Below are 21,842 nucleotides of genomic sequence, written 5' to 3' on the forward strand. Positions count from 1 at the left end.
TGAAAAATGATATTCTGGGCATTTCCAACCCAAATTATCTGGCAAAACCAAAACAAAAGGACATCAAAGATTATGAAAAAAAAAATGATTGAAGGGAACCTACAAAAACAAAACAAAACTAAAGATGATACAACTACTGTATTCAATCAAGTCACTATAGTTCCATAATGGGATTCCACCTGGCACCAACACAGGGCACATTGTGGAGTGACTTCATGTCCTTACTGCTAATCCTTCACCGCAACATATACTGTAAAACATCAATTTCCAATAGATACAGAAGAAAATAGATAAAATCTGAATAGGCTAATTAGCAGCAAGAGATGAGAGACAACTTACCTCCATCGCTCGCTGCTCCCGACTCCTCACAGCTTTCAGTACAGAGGAGAGTGTGTCCTCGTGTTGGACATGCTCTAAATACTGTACAGCTTTGTGATAACCTTCAATCAAGAGGTTAATGGACATCCTGATGAGGATTAAAGACTTAAGTGCCAGACAGAATCATTACTGCAAACTCATCTTCTTAAATGATTACGTACACATAGTCACTGTTGGGAACATTACTTTAGACAGGTAGAGATTTGAACCTGGGTCCTCTCGACTGTGAGGCAGACGTGCTAATCACGAGTCTGCTCTGTTGTCCCATTATGTTTCATTCTCCGCTAAATGTCTTTTTCCATGTGAAGACCCCCGTTATGTTTGTGTCAGCATAAATATCCATGGGTCAATGTGACCCCTTGCCCCAAGAAAGAAATTGTTCAAATTACAGTGTTCCCCGACTGAGCCCTGCCAGGAATAGTTTTGTCAGGGGCCACATTCTACTTAGGACTTCCCTCGGAGGGACGTTATGACTGTGAACCCATATCAATGAATAATCCATCCATTCATCCATTTTCTGTACCGACTGGTTAACACATCTCTCTCACAGTTCTGAGGACCGGGGTTCAATCCCCGTCCCCACCTGTGTGGAGTTTACATGTTCTCCCCGTGCCTGCGTGGGTTTTCTCCGGGCACTCCGGTTTCCTCCCACATCCCGAAAACATGCATGGTAGGTTAATTGACAACTCTTAATTGTCCGTAGGTGTGAATGTGAGTGCTAATGGTTATGTACCCTGCGAACCTTTTAGCGCCTTCTGTGGCTGCCATTTACCATGTAAAAGTTAGTTTTCAAATTCAAATAAAAAAACATTCAATAACAAAACGAATACAAGCAGAAAACATTTTATCCTTTAAAATTTATTATAATTTTTTTTAAATTACATTTTCAACCCCCCACCAACCCCTCCTACATTTTTCAACTATAAACCACGTCACTCAGACTCACAAGATAAAGGCAGGGTTTTGCTCAGTATTGTAGAACTAAGACGTATCTGTTCCGATGAATGGATCTGTCACTGAGTGCGTGATGCCTCTGCACAATTCTTCTCACTGTGTCTCATTATTTGCGCTCACTCATGCAGAGCTTCAGAGCTTGCACAAGAGGCCCAATTTAATTAGACGCCTTTCCTCCTGGCGGCCTTTCACTTGCAGAAAGTGGAAGTGAAGCTTTAAAAGAGACTATGCATTTTATTCACAATTTAAATCAGTTCCCATGTATCTTAAGATGTAAGTGACATGCTTTTGTCAAAATACCCCAAGGATAACAAAATTACAGCTCTTAACACACCCCATTTTTTGTCTATCTAGCTATTACTAATCTGTGCATCCAATGAAACTCAATGCAGCTCTGCTTACTTTTTGACTTTGATATGATAGCAGAGGTGTCACACTGTCGCACCCACAGGGGATATGGGTGTTTTACATAGTGCAGTCCGGCAGCCTATTAGTAGAGAAACACTCAAGTGTTGTTGTGGTTATTGTGGAATATATTTTTTTAAATTAATTAAATTAATTAAATTATTATTTATATTTATAAATTAGTTAAATTAAATAAAAAAAATATTGTGGAACGACCCTCTCATAAATTTTCTGAAATAAGCAGATAACGAAAAAGGGTAGTTTAATTTCACTCCTGATGGATATGATTCCACAGACCCATCTCTTTGTATGCAAGGTAAATTGTCTGTCAGCTTTAGAGACACAAAGCATGCAGATGCACTACAATTTGACTACCCCCTTATGTTTTAGGTAAAGAGACCATCAAATATTTTATATTCAGAGCTCAAAACAAGAGTTGGAAGTATGTGATTATGCTCACAAAACACGTAATATCAATTATTACTGTGTTGCCCGTAGGTGTGAATCTGAGTGCAAATGGTTGTTTGTTTGTATGTGCCCTGCGATTGGTTGGCAACCAGTTCAGGGTGTACCCGATGATAGCTGGAATAGGCTCCAGCACGCCCGCGACCCTCGTGAGGAGAAGCGGCTCAGAAAATGGATGGATGGATGGATGGATGTATTTCAGAAGAGCTGTTTGGAAAAATGTAAATTCATGACATACAAATAACCCTAGGGGGCAGTGTGCTGCTCCATAGCGACTGTAAATGAACGAAGTAGAGCGCCACTCACCCAAGCAAATATGGTGAATGACAAGGTAGGTAACTTTCAATACTACTTATTTGGTCATATTTATCGATATTAAATGATTAGAAAAAAACCTCACGTTACATTTAAAGTCAACCAAATACCAGTAGAATTTGCTGCTGGCGTTTAGCAAGCTGGTTCACGATGTGGCGCAGCCTCGTTAGCTTTGTGAGCTAACGTACAGTACATACACATCTGTTCGACTTTAGGAAACGAATGAACTAAATGTTGGGCTAAATTTGCTGTATTGTTAAACTACTCAAATTAGGTCTGCTAAGCACAGCCACGTTAATGCTGTGAGGAGGAAAGACAAGATTTTTTTACATGATGTATTTCTGTTGTAAGCCAGTTAATTAATATTTTACCTTGCAATGACTGTCTTCCTGCTGTTCATATGTGCTTATATTTGTGTGTTGTGTTTGTGTACTCTATTTATAGAGCACTCTGGGCCAGCTGAAGGACCTGGTGGAGCTGAAGGATCAGTTAGAGGACATCCAGAAACGTATGGAAGATGAGATCCAGGCTGGGGTTCCTGCTGTAAGTCCCCCCCCCACAGACTCTAAAGATCACGGGTTCTCAAACGTTTTGGGTCCAGGGAATACAGGGCGGACATTTTCCAAGGACACCTTCATAATCCTAACCCCCAATTAAACATAATCATGTGCACCCCTGAAAGCCATGAGCATTAATTATATTTTCCAACCTAAATATTCAGAACCTGTTTAATTGAAAGGAACTGAAACAAATGAAATTCTGTTTAACACCGTCGCTAAGTAACCTGCACTTCTTCCACTTACAACATTGCTGCAAACACAGAGGCACGAGTTTACAAAAGCGCAGTCATTGTTGTCGCGTAAGCGATTTAGGCACCATATTTAGTGACTTTTCTGACAACTCTAGCAACTACATCTCAAAAGAGTGAGTAGCAACTCTTCTGGTCTCTCTGAGTCTCTTTTGAATCTGTTTTCAAACTGTCACAGCGTGTCGTCAGCAGGTTGCAACAGAGATCCAGGGAGACTGGAAGAGTCACAGAAAGGCCTACACATTGACAACCGTGGAAATGTATTAAGTCGATTTATGGATCAAATACCTGTTTGAAGTTTAATGTCAGCTCCTTGTTAGAGAACAGTAAGTTGCGCAAAAAGATATACAATATATTATATATATATATATATATATATATTGTGTGTGTGTGTGAGAGAGTAGCATACAGGAGTGCCTTGAATTAAAAGTTCAATTTGTTCCATGACTATGCTCATACCGCCAAAAAAGTCGTATCTCAAATAATCTTTCCCCCTTGAAATGAATGGAAATACTAGTGATGGAGAGATGAAGCTTCATGAAGCGTCGTAACAATTCAGCCATTGGTTCGAGTCATGGTTCATTTCTTGATGCTTCATTGCACATGAAACAATCTGCTGGCCATGTGCATAATCACAGGCAGCTGTATCTTTACCATATACAGTATGTGCTGCGTTACATTTTTGCGTCTTTTGGCTCTTGTGAATGACTATGTATTACAAAACGATGTTTGGCCAAGTAATTTTCCAACATAAAGTGCAAAATATATTATTTTTGAACGTATTCTGTGTGCTTAAAATGTTCCTCATCACTGTTAGGGCAGGTTGTAGAATGTTTTTCTGTCACTTTGGGAAAATGACATGGGCTTAAAAGGGCAGAGGATTTTGAAAGTGCTTATTTAGAAATAACAGTTTATCATCATTTTTGTGTCAAGAGCAATATTTTTAAATTGGTGTACAGTAATTTCTCTTCTCCCAGTGAGGTTTTATTTTACCTTACTTTCTGTGAATACACATACTTTCCCCATGAATAAAATAAGGAATGATAGAAAATGCAGTTTTTGATAAACAATTATAGTTCCTTATGCGGTGCGGCCCCGCTTCTGGTTCAAACTCAGAGTGAGTGCATCAACTATTAGACCAGTGTGCTGGCTTAGCGGCCAGCAGTCTCTTTCCAAGAATTCCGAGGAGTGACGGAACCGCTACTGTCCAAGCTATGTCCAAACTACTGTCAACAGTCTCCAAATGTATTATTATTGTTAGCCTATACAAACTACAGTCTTTATCCAAACTGAGCTGACTGCAACTATATAAAAACACACACGTGCAGGGCGGCTTCGGATGTCATCACTTCCCGAGTCTGCCCCTAAATGAAGCAAGCCTCGATACGCGCTTTGTGGAAACGCCCCCTCCATTACTGGACACATGCCTTGAAGACTCGGCACATCTCGTAACATCACTAGGAAATACCATTATTCCGTTCCAGTCCTACATTGTGCAATTTTGGTGTGTGTGCTTTGGCCAGCAAGGGCGAGGATTATACAGACACAAATGAAGAAGACTTTCACAACTAAGTGCGGTAATTTTAGTCATTTGTTTTTGCAAAGGATAGAGAATACATGCCTGTGAGTATTCCTATATTGTCTGTCTACATGTGTTGCTTCCATTTGTGTGAAAATCACCTTAAACAGTTATAACACTACAACATTGCCTTTCGTTTTGAATTGTGTACTAGCATCAAGCTAAGGACTTTTTCCAAGAGTTTTTTTAATTAATTTTGTATTATTATTATTTTTTTAATACACATGCTAAACTGCTGCTTGTTTTAAAGTGAGTTGACTTGAGTTCACTGCCACTATACAGCGATCGGTTCTCTAATTTTTGGTCGCAAGTCAAAGCAAAAAAAGTGCTCGAGCGACGGCTCGTATCTTAGGAAAGTCATAAATCAGCTCAAGGTACCACTGTATATATAAACATCTACATACACATTTCATGTGACTGATAATCATCTGACTGCCCTCCTTGTCTTTGTATCATACTCAGGGGGGCAGTCTACTGGCTTCTCCCTTCCTGAAGGGTTTCCTGGCCGGCTATGTGGTGGCCAGGTTCCGCTCGTCTGCGCTGCTGGGCGCAATCGTGGGGACGTGCACGGGCGTCTACGCGGCGCAGAACTATAAGATTCCCAATGTGGAGAACACAGTTAAGGACTACATCAGCAGTCTGAAAGGAGGACGCCGATGAGAGACAATGTTACGGTTGTCTGCTATTTCTTCTTGTGTGTGTGTTCTGCCTCCTGTAGTCAACTATAGCAACCCTTATTAGGATGCACTATTGTGGGACCGTATCAAACTTTATTGGTCTGGCAATTGCTTGTTTAATTATTCAGGTATGTGTGCATGTGTGTGTGTGAGTGTGTGTGTGTTTACAAGTGTACGTTCTGGGTCAACTTTTTGAAGAAACACTTGTGTAGTCATTTTTGTGTCTGTAAAAATTGCCCTAAAATGTGTATACGAATTATGAGTGTTTACATTATGTAATCTGACACTGCCAAAGTTAAAAATGTTGCTGAAAAAAAAAATGCACAAAAGTATAATTATAAGTGCCTTCTCTGGTGTGCAATAGCCTTCCTTTGTGGGATTTGTTTTCTCATTTTAATATGCTGGAATCGTCAAATACTGCACTCTTTCTTTGCCATTTTGACTGGAGAGTGCCATAGAAATGTTAGTGACTAAACCTCAGAATTATTCTGTTGCTGCTTTTTTGTTTTGCAGGCTCGCATTCACATATAGAAATATTTCTATAGTTTTGTGAATTACCCTCTGGATCAATATATCTAAATATTTTTTGTAGAAAATGGTAAGTGGGTTGACTGCACTGTATCTCACTCTATTGTCAATTAAACGGGTAGTATCAAGATCCTAGCATTGTGTTATTGCTTAATTTTGTTTGTTTGTTTGTCTGGTCAATTTAGAACTATTACACTGCAATCATGAGGACTACCCGTAAGTAGGCATATGGATTAAAACAAATACAGTCACAGCAATATATTCAACATTTTGAAATTACAACACATTTGACAGATAAAGGTTGTCACTGGACTTTAATTTTTTTTTAAAAACACTTCATACATAGCCCAAATCCATTAATAAAATGATTGTATTAATTAATATTTACCCTGGAATGTTTAATCTTCAAAAAAAATATTTATAAAAGATAGTTTACACTTATTGATGCTGGTACAAGTATTATGTACTATACACTTGTTATACTATCCATATTTACACCTCCTTTGCACTAATTGCCCAAACGTGTCTGTAAAATATGCGACTATATTCACACATATACTGTACATTTAATGATTTTAAATCCTCAAGTCTACTGTAATTGTCCGTGTGTTGCTATTTCCCTCAGTCCCTTTAGGAGGCGACAGCGTGCATATTAAACCGACCACGCTTCCTATTTTGCTGATGAGAAGAAGTCGGGACATAGTTTGAGTTTCTCTTCAACCGGTCGATTTTCCTGGCTTCAAACGTGAATTATCAGCGAAATAAAGGGTAACGCTTCTTCTCTCGTCTATGAACGTCGCGTCGGGCGAAAACGTCGAGTCCAAGTCGTAGTTTGCCGTCATGACAGCGAGATAGTGACGCGCCAAATTTGAAATGAGCTCGGCTGTTGTTTGACTAGCGAAGGATAGCAACCTAGCCTTAAACAAGCTAAGAGAATAAACGACGACTTTAACTCCGATCTGTATTTAGCATGTCGTTCACTGGCACAATATCATAAGTCTTTATATTTAATCAGAGAGATGAGTCGAAGAGCAAGAACCACTGTCAAGGTGGACTACGTGGATTTGATTTCGGACGAAGACAGGTGAGCATTTATGATTTTTATGTTTCGCATTATTTGCTACTGCTACTATTTTGTGCTGTGTTGCCCTAATTTTCGAGTTTTTAAGTACTAAGGTTTACCATCTCTTCGCCAGTTAAGTGTTCTGTACAAGGAGTCAGTCTAGTAGCAGGTACATTGCAGTGGTGTTCCCCAACCTTTATCGAGCCTAGCCAAGGCACGTAATTACAGTGAGAAAATCTCACGGAACACCACCAAACTAAGTTGTTCAAAGTGTATATACTGAAATAATGATCATGTCGTCTAAATATATCCACAAATTTACTTTGGTGCGAAACCTTTGCTTTTGTTTTTTTTTTGTTTTTTCGATCTGGGATCCTGATTCCAAACAAGGTTTGAAACTGTTATTTTATTTTCATTACCTTCTATCAACCACAGAAATAATGACAATGCATTTTTCTTATTTAAAAATAAGAAAATACAGGCTCCCTCTTTTAATAATGTCCCTGTCGTCTGAACCTCTTTAATTCTTAATAAATCCGGCTCCTTTCTTGTCATACGGAAAACCAGCTGGGGATTCTCTACACAACATAATATCAAGTCGTAGATACAGTAAATTGATTTTTTTTTTTATTTACTTCCTACAATAGTCATGATGACAATGAAGAAGAATGGAAGCCACCTGAGACAAAGCCAGTCCCGAGTGCCTCAGCTGCAGGTGAAAAGAAACCCTCCAAGAGACCCTCCAAACCCAGAGTGCCTAAAAATGAGAGTGCCAAGAGGGCCACAAAAGCCCCCAAAGCTGGGCTGAAGCAGGAAAAGCCTGAAAACAAAGTGAATGTACAGGCCGGAGATGTAAAACCAGAATCAACAATGGGTGGACCAAGTGTCAGGACAAAAGAGGAGGTATGATCAAGCTGAAAACACATCGTGCTGTTAAAATGCTCATTGTGTATCTGCTTTCCTTTGCAGAGGAAGTCATTTACGGTCACAAAATCAGATAAATGGGCCCAGGAAGGCCCATCATTTGCCGGCTTGACCGCAAAGAAAGAAGAAGAAGATGACAACTACGCCTTTGACGAGCCTGCACTGAAGAAACAGAAGACAGGCTGCCAATCGTCTGTCCCATCAAAACCGTCTCAAGTGTTGGTGAAAGGAGAGCTCAATATGAACTGGGACCTGATGGAGGTATTTTGTCTCAATGTGTGCCTGTTTTAAATTAAAAATACTGTTTTTCTTTTCAGAAATAGGCAGTTAACAAATTTATTTACAGTAATTTACACTTCATGGGTGGTCAGCCACTCCAGAGACCCAATTATGTTTATAAAAGCTATTAAAAACACAATTTTACATAGCCCTTTAATGCTGATAGGAAAATTTTGATGTACTATACACTAACACATCATGACATCTACATGTGTCCGCTCAGGTGCTTTCAACCCAGACGTGCGTGGTGCGCTGGGTGTGCGCCAACGTTGTCACGTTGCTGCGCGAGGAGAACACTGTGCCCTTCATGGTGCGCTACCGCAAGGAGATGATCAATCACATGGACGCCGACGCTGTCCGGGATGTCCAGCTGGTGTACGAAGAGCTATGGTGAGTAGTGTAAACAACCTCCTCAGAGGTTTTGCATCCACATCCCTCATTCATCCATTTTCAGAATTTCTCCAGAAGAAGTTACATCCTGATCTAATGACATCTCATGGCGGTGGAAGCGTCAAACAAACATGGGGTTGTCCATGTTAAATTTGATTCGCTGTCAAGTACGGTTTATCTGTTATAAAATAGGTATTTTATATAAATACATACATATTTTGTGATGTTACCAATGTATTGTCAGCCAACCAAATTTAATTGGAACACCAGTGCTCATTTTAAAATTTCTTGACTGTGGCCATTATGTGGATTTCTTTCCAGGCTGCATATTTTATCTTTGTCTGTAGGTGGAGCTAAATAACCATCTTTTAGAGCTGGCTGTATTAGTATTAGTATTTAAGGTGTGTCACAGCAGCAATATTCACTGAAAAATGTGCACACATATGTGCATTCTGATTTACATAAAGGACAATATACAAGAGTCAACAAAAGACAGAAATCTGTACAAAAACAGCATTGATACTTGGTGATCCTGTGGGAAATTCAAGTTTAGAGGAAGGTCACATTTTGGAAGAAATTTTAAAGTTATTTTTCTCCACAACCGGAGCCGAAGACGATAAGTGTTTCCATATGTACAATATAGCATGGCAGATTCAAGATTTTATAATATTACTGATGTGCAGCCTTTTCGCATTGCATACAGTCAGTTGCGCATATGCGGGTAATATTTGTTTGCACATTTTCAAGACATTTTCAGCTCACACACAGTGGAGAGTTGAATAGTACATGGTATGAAAGATGCCCTTAAATGTTGTTTATGGCTTTTATGAGGAGAGACAGACAGAAAAAGAGAGAGGATTTCGAGAGAGAGACAGAAAGATTTACATTGTACAGGAAAGGAACAAAATGTGAAACAAAAGTGGTTTTCTTTTGTGTAAACAGGAACACATTTAAAATGAAACAATTTGCAGACAAATAGCAGTAAGATTCTCAAATAAACAAAAAAATACAGTAAAATAAACATTGAATATTTATTTATATAGGTGAAGTTTTATGTTACAGTTTCCATCTTTTCTAATGAGGAATGTGCAACATCAATAGTTTATTATTTTTAGGAAACGAGTGTCCAGAAAAGGCCCCTCTGACAGCTACTTCAGTTTGACCTGGTTTTGTGTCTACTTTGTCCATATTTGGCAAAGACAGGCCCCTTTCCTCTGACTGGTTGCCTCCGTGTCGTCGAGCCACTTGTGAGAGCACACATTTGTTATGTTGACAGCGCTGGCTCGGGAGTGGAAAGGCAAGGCGGAGCTCTTTGCTAGTGACATAGACATTCGAATGACCTGATTATCACCTGATATGACCTGATATCAGGCGCCTGAGCAGAAAAACATCAGGAATGCAGGAAGGCGTGGACAATTTTAATTCATATTTCACGTTTACAGAGGCAGTATAGGGACAATATTATATCCTAAATACTACAAAAAGTTGGTTTAGTCATTCAAACTGCTCTAAGTGCTAGAGGACTCTGCATCTTTTTGCACAATTGTAAAAAAAAAAATAAAAAAAAAAAAATGTACCGGCATTACCAGATAACTAGCAACCTTTTACTGTTCAGTGACTTTTTTTTTTTTTTTTTTTTTGTCAATGTCTTTCTGTCTCCAAAGTGTTCTGTAAATTGACTGTCTGTTGTCGTACTAGAGCAGCTCCAACTACCGGAGACAAATTCCTTGTGTGTTTTTTGGACATACTTGGCAAATAAAGATGATTCTGATTCTGAGTTGGCAAAATATGTTTGATGTAACACCGAAAGCATATCGCCAGGCAGAGGAAGAACTGTACTGTATTTGTTTACGGTGTAGAGTGCGAAGCGATTATGCTACTTGTACTTAATCAAATATATTCTGTGTGAGAACTCTGTGTGCCCTCCTCCATATAGAATATTTTGTACCAAAAAAATGGAAATATGAATATAGGCACCCTCGCTATAGAGACAATTGCAATTGTGAGCTTAATGACTACTTTTTTTGTTACAATATTATGAGTCATATTAATTAATGTGTATCTTGTTGTAGTGCTTTAGGAAAGAAGACCCAGTCTGTGGTTAACAGTCTGAAGAAAGACGGCATTTTGACTGCTGAACTTGAAAAAAACCTGAGGAGCTGCCGGTCTGCCGATGAACTGGATCATGTGGTCAGAAAATAATTTTTTAAAGAATAAAATGAATGGTAAACCAAAGCGCACAGTTAAACTGTCTTGTTTTTGCAGTACACTCCTTTCAAGAAAGGATGCAAGGTGACTAAAGTGCGCAAGGCAAAAGCGCTGGGCCTCGAGGCAGCCGCCACTGCCCTGATGGAAGCGCCGCACACACTGGATTTAAGGACATGGGTTAAACCCGAAACAGAAGGTATGACACAAACGCATCACAAATATGAATAATTCATAAGTTAGTCTTGCAATTGCGGTGTTTATTATTATTTGACACACACTAATGTGCTGTGGCACATAGCTTGGAAATCAGATGGGTGACATCAAATTGCCAAGCTTTTTTGCCTGTGCCATTCCATGCAGAGCATGGCATCAAAGTTACATTTTCATTTGTTTCCGTGTGCGACAGGTCTCTCGTCTGTCGAAGAGGTGTCAACAGGCGTGCTCCATATTCTGGCCTACACGATCGCCAAAGACCCCGACACACTCACCTATGTGAAAACATTGTGAGAGCACATCCACTCACATGTAAGCCCTTCCTCTTTCCTCTTTTTAAATATCGCACTCCACTTGTAGGTGTGAGAATGACAACGTGACCCTCCACTCGTCTGTGACCAAGACTGCGATCAAGGAGAAAGAGCAGGAGAAGTCGCAGCCGAGCGACAAGAAGCCGGCTGCTCAGAAAAACAAAAAGCAGGATGTCGACAAGTTCCACCTCTACTTCGACTTCACCAGCACCGTCCAGCGCATCCAGCCTCATCAGGTATACAACCTTCCTTTCTTCAATTGAGTCTTCATTCCGAAGGCAACTGAGACCAAAGAAAGTTGTGTTGACAATTAAATAGCACAAGGCTTAACACTCTTATGTTGTGGGTTAATGTGATAACCCATGAACATTGTTTGTACACAAGAGGAGTGTTAACTAATTCCAGCCATAATTTTATAAAATGCCACAAGGTGACTTTATTGCTCTGCCAATACCTCCTATTCCCCTCTTTGACGGGTTAGCGATTTTCTCTTTATTTTAGTTTGATTATACAGTGGTGCCTTGAGACACAAGTTTAATTTGTTCTGTGACCAGGCTCGTAATTCAAAACTCTTATCGCAATTCATCTTCTCCCTTTGAAATTAATGGAAAGGCCATTAATCCGTTCCAGTCTTCCCCTCAAAACAACAAAAAATGGTGTAATGTTTAATTAAGAAAAATAGCACTCCATAATTTTGTACTTTATAAAAACTTGCAGCAATGACATAATTAAAGGGACAAGATGGAGTTTTTTTTAACTGCTAGAAATATTTGAATAGCCTCATTTCAGTCCCTGCCCTCGCCATCAAAGCCATCACTTTCAAGGGTTAAAAGCTTATTTTGTTATTTAATGAGTTGTAAAGCATATGGGCTCCTTTTGGTTAAGTAGTTTTCGTGTAAAGCAGTAAACGGTGTCAATCCAAAGTGAGCCTTATCTTTGAAGGCTCTGATTCGATTAGATGTGCAGGAAGTGTTTTGACTTTTTCGTCACATACAGTCGTAGCAACACAAGCCATCTGTTTGTGTCCCGTGCTTGCCGCTGACGAACACGAAACCATGTCAGTCGCGGTTAGCCTCGTTACCCTCTCTGTACCCCTCCCTTTTATTCCCCCCCGTGCCCCACCACCCCCAGTGACTGGTGGGTTAGTCAGAGTTGGTCCCGGGCCTCATGTGTCACCACGACTCCCGTCACCCGCTCCCGCCTCTGTGCCGCACCACCACTCTCTGGAAAGCGGGCTCTGCCCTACAGTCTTTAAATAACACACACACAGACACATACACACATGCGCACACATCCAGCAAGTCCCCCCCGTTCTCTCCTCTTAACATATGTGACATGTCCCCCGCCGACATGCCATTGGATTAGAGCGCCTGACTGACAGGCGTTCTCCAGCCGTGACAGCACTTGCCGCCCTGAGCACCAAGAGAGAGGAGGAAGGAAGGATGGAAGGGAAGGAGGGAGGGAATGACTGAAGGAAGAGAGCACAGATGGATTGTTTGTCACTTATCCCTCCCTCAGTGCCTCTTCTCTCCCACCGTCTTAATTCGATGACTCGCTTTTGTCACAGAGCGTTAATCCACAGTGACCCTGCTAGCTGTCGGACTGCGGCAAAAATGAACCTTGCCGTCAAGTCGGCACGGGGTGTGGTGGGGAGGGGGCAGCAGGTGGGAGACAGGAGGCATGTGTGTGTGAGCGTGCACACTTGGCCGTGCTTTATCGCATTTTGTTGCAAGCCCACCGCCTCCACTGTGTTGCAAGGAAAGAGTGGGGCGCTTTGCAAGTGACACAGACTGTCACTGTAGAATATTGGAGTTGCTCCTATATTAGTTGATAAACGCAATCTTAAACAGCAATAAATTGAGATATTGGCTCAATATTGCAGGTTACATTTAAATTTATTAAGAACTTACTCATTTGATAATTTTTATCATTTGATCTGTAATGTAATTCACAGGCGGCACGGTGGGAGACTTGTTAGCACATCTGCCTCAGAGTTCTGAGGACCCGGGTTCAAATCCGGGCTCGCCTGTGTGGAGTTTGCATGTTCTCCCCGTGCCTGCGTTGGTTTTCTCTCGGTACTCTGGTTTCCTCCCACATCCCAAAAACATGCATGCTAGATTAATTGAAGACACTCAATTGCCCGTAGGTGTGAACTTGAGTGTGAATGGTTGTTTGTTTATATGTGCCCTGCGATTGGCTGGCCACCAGTTCAGGGTGTACCCCGCCTCTCGCCCACAGTCAGATGGGAAAGTCTCCAGCACGCCCGCGACCCTACTGAGGATAAGCGGTTCGGAAAATGGATGTTTGGATGGATGGATGGATGTAATCCACATTACAGAAACTTTCATTATATATTTGTATGTGTAATTCACATATGAATTGCAGTGGTACCTTGATTTAGGAGTTGAATCTGTTCTCTGCCTCAGCTCATAAGTAATTTTTACTGTTGTATCTCAAATTAATTTTCCCCATTGAAATTAATTGAAAAGCCATTAATTCTCTCCACCCCTACCCAAAAAAACAACCAATTTTTTTGTTACGTTTTTAAATGAGAAAAATATAGCACTGTAGAATAAAAAAAAAAAACATAATTTAAGAGATTGTAAAGAGAGTGGTTTTATATATTCCCAGAGGAAGAGCGGACATGTTTTTTGTGTTAGCGAAAGTATATTGAAATTGAACTGCGTTTTTTGTTTTGTTGTCTTTTGTATCATGATCTGAGGACGCAATTATTTGTTTTAATTGTTCAATGAATCTGTATGTTTGTTTGCAATATCAGATGAAGAAAGTGTATTTGTTCAAGTATAAGCCATTTTATTTGGTTCAGTTTTTGTTAAGTGCTTGGCTGCAACGCAACAGGACACTTTGTTTGATGTATTTGTGGATGTCTGCCTACTGCTCTTTTTTGTGTCTTTTTAAGTGGGCTGGGCACCTTTTAATTGTGCATGACACCAAATCAGTAAATAATCTATCTACTGTAAAGTGTAATAACTGTACATGCCTTAGATTAATAATCTTCACAGTTTTTGCCACACTTTCCTCACTTTAATTAAAATGCTATTAATGTGTACCAACCCTCCCCAAAAAACAAACACTTTTCCCCCCCATGTTTTTTAATAGAAAACTAAGACTTTGTTGTACTGTATAAAAAATACAGTAAAAAAAAACCATAATAAAAATAGAATGTTAGGATACAAACTAGTTTAAATTTCTTTCCCACTAAACTTTCACTTCATCGTCTTCACTTTTTGGATGCCTTTTTCGCCATGCTTTTGTCACTATTATCTGCAGGCCATTTCAATAAAAACCTGTCCAAGCACCAGCGGCGTATCTGAAGCCCGTTTGTACCTAAAATCTTTGGCTCGCAACACAAAGAATGAAAAACGACCAAGCGATGGCTCGTAATTTGGAAAACGTGTAAATTGGACAGGTACCACTGTATATTAGGGCCACACTGAGTAGAAAATACCAGAATACATTTGTAATTGTGGGGAAAAAGTGTTTTTGCATCAGGAGTACCAAAATGTAAAATTAAGAATATTTTGTAGGAATAAAGTGTTAATTTTGCAAGGGAACTCGCATGGTCCTAGCTTTATGAGGAAAAACTGTGACGTGATGAGATCAGGTTGTAATGTTGCCAGAAAAACATTTTAGGAGGATCGGTATAATTTTGTAAAAGACGTAATATTGCGAGAGAAATTTATTAATTCATAATCGGTCACTCAGTATAGATGTAATTTTACATGAAATGTGATAATCGTGTAATTTGTGAGAAAAAGTTGTAATTTTGCAAGAATAAGGATCTTATTTTTCAAAATAGAAATTGATATTCCAAGAATAAAGCTGTAATTTTAAGAAAGCTACTCACAAAAATAAAGTCTTACCTTTTACAAGAAAAACTATTATAATTTTATTTTAATATTGTAAATAATAAATAAAAACAAACTGCTCAAGAATCATGTCATGAAGTGAGGGGAAAAAATGTTTTTTACAAGCTTTGAGAAAATAAGTCAATATGACAAAAGATTTGAAAATTTGCAAGGATAGTCAGAAATTTGTGATAATGTTACTAGAGTACAATCATAATTTCTTGAAGAAAATGTGAAGTTTTAAGATCAAAAGAATATTGTGTGAATAAAGTTTGTTCATTTTACACCAATAAAACTGTAATCATTCAAAAACATTGTCAAACAAAAAACTGATTTGTGATATTTTTTTGGAGGCTTCAATTTTCAAGTAATTTTATGATCACTCCTCTAGATTAGCTATAGAACGCCATTGACTCCCACTGGAAGACTGAACAGTTTGGCAATTGAATCAATAAGAAACTGTTGAGAACTCGTGCACCCCGTGTGTCCTGAAGCATAATTCTTTTGACGTACGTCGAGACGCCAAAATGGGACTTAATCCCATCAGATTTTATTTTAAGGCCTTCTTATGAAGAGTACGCGTTTAGCTCATAGCTATAAACCAGCCGGTACGCTTATGTGTACGCCAGGGCAGATTTGTGGGCTGCGGTGCCACTTGCTCTGCGATTTATCGGCAGCTAAGCGCAGCGGTCAGGGCTCGCCTGCAGAGGGGTAGGGATAAATGGAGCTGCTTCATCAATTAAACACTCCTCTTTGATGGACAGGTGGAACAAGTTTGTTTTGCTCTGTCTTTCACATACAAACAACACTTATGCTTGCCTTCTAATAAGGATAATTCCATGTGAAATCAACCAGGAGATTTCCCTTCACAAAATATCTTCATGGCCCAAGTCCTTTATATACTGTACTATTTGTTATACAGTGGGTACGGAAAGTATTCAGACCCCCTTAAATGTTTCAGTCTTTGTTATATTGCAGCCATTTCCTAAAATCATTTGTTAATTTTTTCCTCATTAATGTACACACAGCACCCATATTGAGAGGAAAAAAAAAAACGGAATTGTTGACATTTTTGCAGATTTATTAAAAAAAGAAAAACTGAAATATCACATAGCCATAAGTCTTCAGACCCTTTGCTGTGACACTCATATATTTAACTCGGGTGCTGTCCATTTCTTCTGATCATCCCTGAGATGGATCTACACCTTCATTGGAGTTCAGCTGTGTTTTATTATATTGATTGGACTTGATTAGGAAAGCCACACACCTGTCTATATAAGACCTTACAGCTCACAGTGCATGTCAGAGCAAATGAGAATCACGAGGTCAAAGGAACTACCTGAAGAGCTCAGAGACAGAATTGTGGCAAGGCACAGATCTGGCCAAGTTTACAAACAACATTCTGCTGCACTTAAGGTTCCTAAGAGCAAAGTGGCTTCCATAATCCTGAAATGGAAGACGTTTGGGATCATCAGAGCCCTTCCTAGAGCTGGGCGTCCGGCCAAACTGAGCAATTGGGGAGAAGAGTCTTTGTGAGAGAGGTAAAGAAGAACCCAAAGACCACTGTGGCTGAGCTCCAGAGATGCAGTCGGGAGATGGGCGAAAGTTCTAGAAAGTCAACCATCACAACAGCCCTCTACCTTTTGGGGCTTTATGGCAGAGTGGCCCGACGGAAGTCTCTCCTCAGTGCAAAACACATGAAAGCCCGCATGTAGTTTGCTAAAAAACACCTGAAGGACTCCAAGATGGTGAGAAATAAGATTCTCTGGTCTGATGAGACCAAGATAGAACGTTTTGGCCTTAATTCTAAGCGGTATGTGTGGAGTAAACCAGGCACTGCTCATCACCTGTCCAATACAAAACAAACATTCACCACCCAACCTGACAGAATTGGAGAGGATCTGCAAGGAGGAATGGCAGAGGATCCCCTAATCCAGGGGTGAAAAACTTGTTGCATCATTCCCAAAAAGACTCATGGCTGTACTAGCTCAAAAGGGTGCTTCTACTAAATACTGAGCAAAGGTTCTGAATACTTATGGCTGTGTAATATCTCAGATTTTCTGGGAGCTGAAGGGAAACTTCTTTGTTGATTGTCATGGAATGACCCAATAGAAACATGCACTACATGCTCAATTCTCGCTCAATTCTCACTCTTGCTGTCCATATTCGTGTTTATTTTTAAGGCGGAACATGAGCTTCTTAGAGGGAAAGTCAGGGCCATGTTTGTGTAAAGATGAGCGGGGCGTCGATGGGGCCGTGTTCCCTATTAACGACTTAATTCCCACTCGTGCTTACAGAATCAATGTACAATGTTTCCAGAATTGCACTGTCTAAAAAAATATGAATTGACTAGTTTATGTTGCAAATGTAGTCTTGTTGTGTATCAAAAATATAATTTACAGTTTTTTTTTGTTTGTTTTTTGTTTTTTACCCTGCTGCGCTGGCATGAGGAATCTTTTTTCATGCAAATAGTTTTTGTTAAATATTTCAAAAGTTAAATTTATTCATTTGTTGTTGTTTTTTGAAAATTCTTATTGTATGAATGTTATCTGTGGCTGGCTGGCAGCCAGTTCAGGGTGTACCCCACATCTCGCCCGAAGTCGGCTGGGATAGGCGCCAGCATACCCATGAGCCCAGTGAGGATAAGTGGCTCAGAAAATGGATGGATGAATGGTTATAATTTTACAAATTTAATTGTAACATCACAAGAATCCCTGTATAATATTGCAGAAAAAAAGTTTTTCAAGAAATGTTGCAAGTGATTTTTTTCTTTTTAAACTTGATATTCTAATTAAATATTTTTGCTGTTTCAAAAATGAGTTTATAGCATGATGATTATAGCATGATCTGTTATTTCATTTAATTAATTTTTTTTTAAATGCACATTTCCTCACAATTACTTTTTGTACAAAATCCAACTACATTCGTCCGTGGATAAGCTGCTCCATACATGAAAAATATATTATAAATATATTATATATATATATATATTATATTTGGCATAAATCTGGACTTCATTGACCTTAAATGCCTTAGAGTTTGGAATCAGCCTAATGTCCCAGTTGTGTCATCCAGGTCAGTGTGTGTATGCATGGTGTGGATAGATGTGTTGATGACAGTATTCCTCTAAAGGAAGACGCAGAGAGACAAGGAGACAGATAGCGAGAGGACAGCGGTTGGCCGGCTGCCCTCCCTGCAGGGGGTTTCTACTGCTGCCAGATGGATGATGACGGTGGTCTGTCTGTCTACTCTTGTCAGGCATTGGCCGGTACCTCGCTACCTGTCACTCTCGGCCCGACTTAATGCGCCAACACACACTTCTCGCTCTGTCTCGCATCACCCTTCCTCTCGGATCACCCGTTGTCTCCGGCTAGTGACCCAACCCGAGGAGAAAGTGAGGAACATGCCGGCTGGGCTATGAAGTTTGGCAACATTTTGTTGTGAAACATTTGGGCCTCGGACTCGTTTAGTTTTCGTGGATTGTTTTGGGGAATATACATTCAATTTAGTTATCTCAAGGCACTTTATATACAGAGCTGGTCTACAACCATGGTCCTACACATTAAGAGACCAACTCAACCCTGCGTGAGCAAGTACCAGGCAACAAAGGTGAAGAAAACTCCTAAGGAAGAAACCAAAAAACGGACTCATTTACTGTGGGGCGGCCGTCTGCCTCGAATGTATAACAGCTTAACGAATGGAATGATCATCAAAAAAAAAGTACATTAAAAAAACAAAACAAGAAAATGTACTAAGCTTAGAGTAACCGGCAACTACATTTTGTGTATTGCTACCAGGCTACACCCTTAGTGTACCCCCCTGTACTCCAGAAATGACAGTTTGGTACTTACCTTGGTTTTTGTAAAGGACCCTAAGGACCCCTTGTATTCAATCAAAGGAGTCAGTCAGGCAAACATTCTGACACCCCCAATTCCAATGAAGTTGGGACGTTGTGTTAAACATAAATAAAAACAGAATGCAATGATTTGCAAGTCATGTTTGAAAAGAAAAGGTAATATAACACAGTGGTAAACATGACCCTCTCCCAGCTTTTTTGGAACATGTTGAAGCCATAAAATTCTAAGTTAATGATTACTTGCTAAAAACAATAAAGTTGTTCAGTTTGATCATTAAATATATTGTCTTTGTAGTGTATTCAATTAAATATAGGTTGATTTGCAAATCATTGTATTCTGTGTTTATTTATGTTTAACACAACGTCCCAACTTCATTGGAATTGGGGTTGTAGTTTGGCAAAGTTTTGGGTGACTAAATATGTCCGTTTTCCAGATTTTTAAAAATGATGGAGCACATATTTAGCTTGGGCTATGTTCATTTAACTACTTTAACCTCTTGGGCTTTTGCAGATGTTGGGCGTCTGTCGGGAGGTGTGCGTTTTGATGAATATCATTTGAGAAATGTCATTGCAGTCAAAGCGTCCGCCCGCAGCGGAAACATGCCATCCTGGGAGAAATCTAAATTTCATCCTAATTCGAGTAAGCTCGCCCCTGACATGCCATTAGCGGTGTTTTTCATGTTGCTGTTGTCGCTTTTGTGCGAGGGTGCCGCTGAGCTCTAATGGTTGTGGCACGCCGCGTGCGTGGGTGGCGGGGGCAGGCCTGGCGGTCCTCGCCGCTGACGGTGGCACAGTGGTGGCATTTGTCAGCTTGCTTTTTCCACTTGGGCTCCAGATTGACGTCTTGTTTCTTGTGCCTTGTGCTGTGGCAGGCTAAAGGTTCCCTACTGAAAAGGTCAGACACTTACTACTGTTTGCTTAACAGCATGTAACAGTTCCTCTGAATGGGGGGGGGGCAATACACAGCACAACAGGCCTGGCCACAGGACACACTCGGAGGCTCAGCACTCTCATGTGTGAGTGTGTATGTGGAGAGAAAATATTTTATTTATGTGTATTCAAATTAGTTTGTCATAATTTAATTACCTCAGCCAAGGAGGGGACGTGACCCTTTCCTACGATGTAGGTTAAAAAGGAGAACAGTGCCTAATGTAGAGTATTTCTCATGCAAGACAACATGCCATTGAAGTTTTAGCTGCTATGGGTATAAAGGGAGAAAAACCTATGGTCTGGCCACCATCATCCCCTGACTTCAACCGTATTGAGAATCAGTGGAGCATCAGCACGACTAAAATCTACTATATGAGGGTAGATGGCAGAATACTGCCAAACTGCAACTATAATTATGTAATTAGAAAAAAAAAAAAATCATCATTTGGAAAACTTTGACCAATTATGCAAAAACCCTTGCCAATTGTTTTAAAATGCTCATTATTATCGAAGCGTATATAATGGATTTAAAAAAAAAAAAATTTGCTTTAAGTTGCATCGAGTATTTAGGAAAATGAACAAAAAGCAGATGCTTCCTAATTTGGAACATAATGTAAAGGGAGAAAACTCATAGTGTGGCCACCATCATCCCCTGACCTCAACTCTGTTGAGATCCTGTGGACCGTCTTTAAAGATAGATTTATGACGATGAATGGCAGTATCTCTCTCGACATCAACAATAATGATGTAATAAAAACAATCATCATTTGGAAAACTGTTTTGCGTAGTTCGCAAAAATCTGTTGTCATGGTGTTTTTTTTCTCCAATAAACCCCCCTAATTGAAGCTAATATAATTATTGATGATTAAATTTTTTTTTTAAAAAGCCACTATAAGTCACATGAGTTATATTGGAAAATGAACAAAACCAGCAAATGCTTAATTTGGAACAGTGTGAAGGGAGATAAACTCATGGCTGGCCACCATTATCCCCAGACCTCAACCTTATTGAGAACCTGTGGAGTGTTCTTATAAAACAGTGATAATGTAGAATTTTAAAAATAATTTGTAACACTGTATTTTGAATAGTTTTGCAAATATCTCATTGTGTTGGCTTTGTTTAATAAAATCCTGATTAGTATAGAAGCGCAAAACATTGTATTCACTGTAAATCACATTGACTTTAAAAAAAATAGAGGAACAAAACTCTTCTCATTTTTGAAGGAATTTTAATCTTTGCCCTTCACAATAACATAATTTATCCACACTAGATAAATGAAACACACCATTGCATTGGTTCCTTCCCACTGTTTATTATAATGCATTAACCAGATCTTTTTTGATATGCTGCACAGACGATGGCCATCAACCGAGGGGAGAGTCTGAAGATTTTGACAGTGAAGGTGAACATCCCTGACAGGGTGAAGAAGATGTTCGCATGGTGGTGTGTCAACAACAGGTCATAACACACACACTGACTAGCGTGCACACAGACACACACGCAGACATGCTATAGTGTGTGTGTGAGATAAACAAAACTTTTGTTCCAATGCAGGTGGAAACCAAAGACATACACTCGGGAAGAGCATCAAGCGCTCATCAAGGATTCAGTAGAGGACTCTTATAAAAGGCTCATTGTTCCCTTTCTCACCCGAATGTACAGGTTTGTCAAAATCATTTAATTGTAGCCT

General features: G+C 39.7%; 3 protein-coding genes across 3 annotated transcripts in view; 2 read left to right on the plus strand and 1 right to left on the minus strand.

Moving 5' to 3' along the window:
* LOC133485582 (inactive phospholipase D5-like) overlaps positions 1–480 on the minus strand; it is a 37,404-nt gene extending 36,924 nt beyond the window's left edge. The window contains exon 1 of the mRNA XM_061789511.1: positions 340–480. Coding sequence (XP_061645495.1) covers positions 340–465 — 126 coding nt within the window. The 5' untranslated portion in view covers positions 466–480. The remainder of the gene's footprint in view (positions 1–339) is intronic.
* A 1,900-nt stretch (positions 481–2,380) lies between these two features.
* On the plus strand, positions 2,381–6,244 carry LOC133486061 (SLC35A4 upstream open reading frame protein-like). The gene is made up of 3 exons (XM_061790675.1): positions 2,381–2,533; positions 2,962–3,060; positions 5,367–6,244. The coding sequence occupies exons 1-3, from the start codon at positions 2,519–2,521 to the stop codon at positions 5,562–5,564; spliced, it is 312 nt and encodes a 103-aa protein (XP_061646659.1). The 5' UTR covers positions 2,381–2,518; the 3' UTR covers positions 5,565–6,244.
* Positions 6,245–6,762: 518 nt separating this feature from the next.
* The window catches only part of srbd1 (S1 RNA binding domain 1), a 57,194-nt gene continuing 42,114 nt past the window's right edge, over positions 6,763–21,842 (plus strand). Inside the window, exons 1-11 of the mRNA XM_061790418.1 lie at positions 6,763–6,877; positions 7,125–7,193; positions 7,820–8,075; positions 8,142–8,357; positions 8,599–8,765; positions 10,838–10,955; positions 11,031–11,169; positions 11,380–11,476; positions 11,547–11,733; positions 21,507–21,610; positions 21,707–21,814. Of these exons, the coding sequence (XP_061646402.1) occupies positions 7,129–7,193; positions 7,820–8,075; positions 8,142–8,357; positions 8,599–8,765; positions 10,838–10,955; positions 11,031–11,169; positions 11,380–11,476; positions 11,547–11,733; positions 21,507–21,610; positions 21,707–21,814 (1,457 nt within the window). The 5' untranslated portion in view covers positions 6,763–6,877; positions 7,125–7,128. The remainder of the gene's footprint in view (positions 6,878–7,124; positions 7,194–7,819; positions 8,076–8,141; positions 8,358–8,598; positions 8,766–10,837; positions 10,956–11,030; positions 11,170–11,379; positions 11,477–11,546; positions 11,734–21,506; positions 21,611–21,706; positions 21,815–21,842) is intronic.

Source organism: Phyllopteryx taeniolatus, chromosome 11 (assembly GCF_024500385.1).
Source record: "Phyllopteryx taeniolatus isolate TA_2022b chromosome 11, UOR_Ptae_1.2, whole genome shotgun sequence".
In the NCBI taxonomy this organism is placed as follows: domain Eukaryota; kingdom Metazoa; phylum Chordata; class Actinopteri; order Syngnathiformes; family Syngnathidae; genus Phyllopteryx; species Phyllopteryx taeniolatus.

Coding starts and splice junctions, on each gene's coding strand:
- LOC133486061 (XM_061790675.1), top strand. Junction 3,061..5,366: donor TCCAGGCTGGGGTTCCTGCT/GTAAGTCCCCCC, acceptor TATCATACTCAG/GGGGGCAGTCTACTGGCTTC.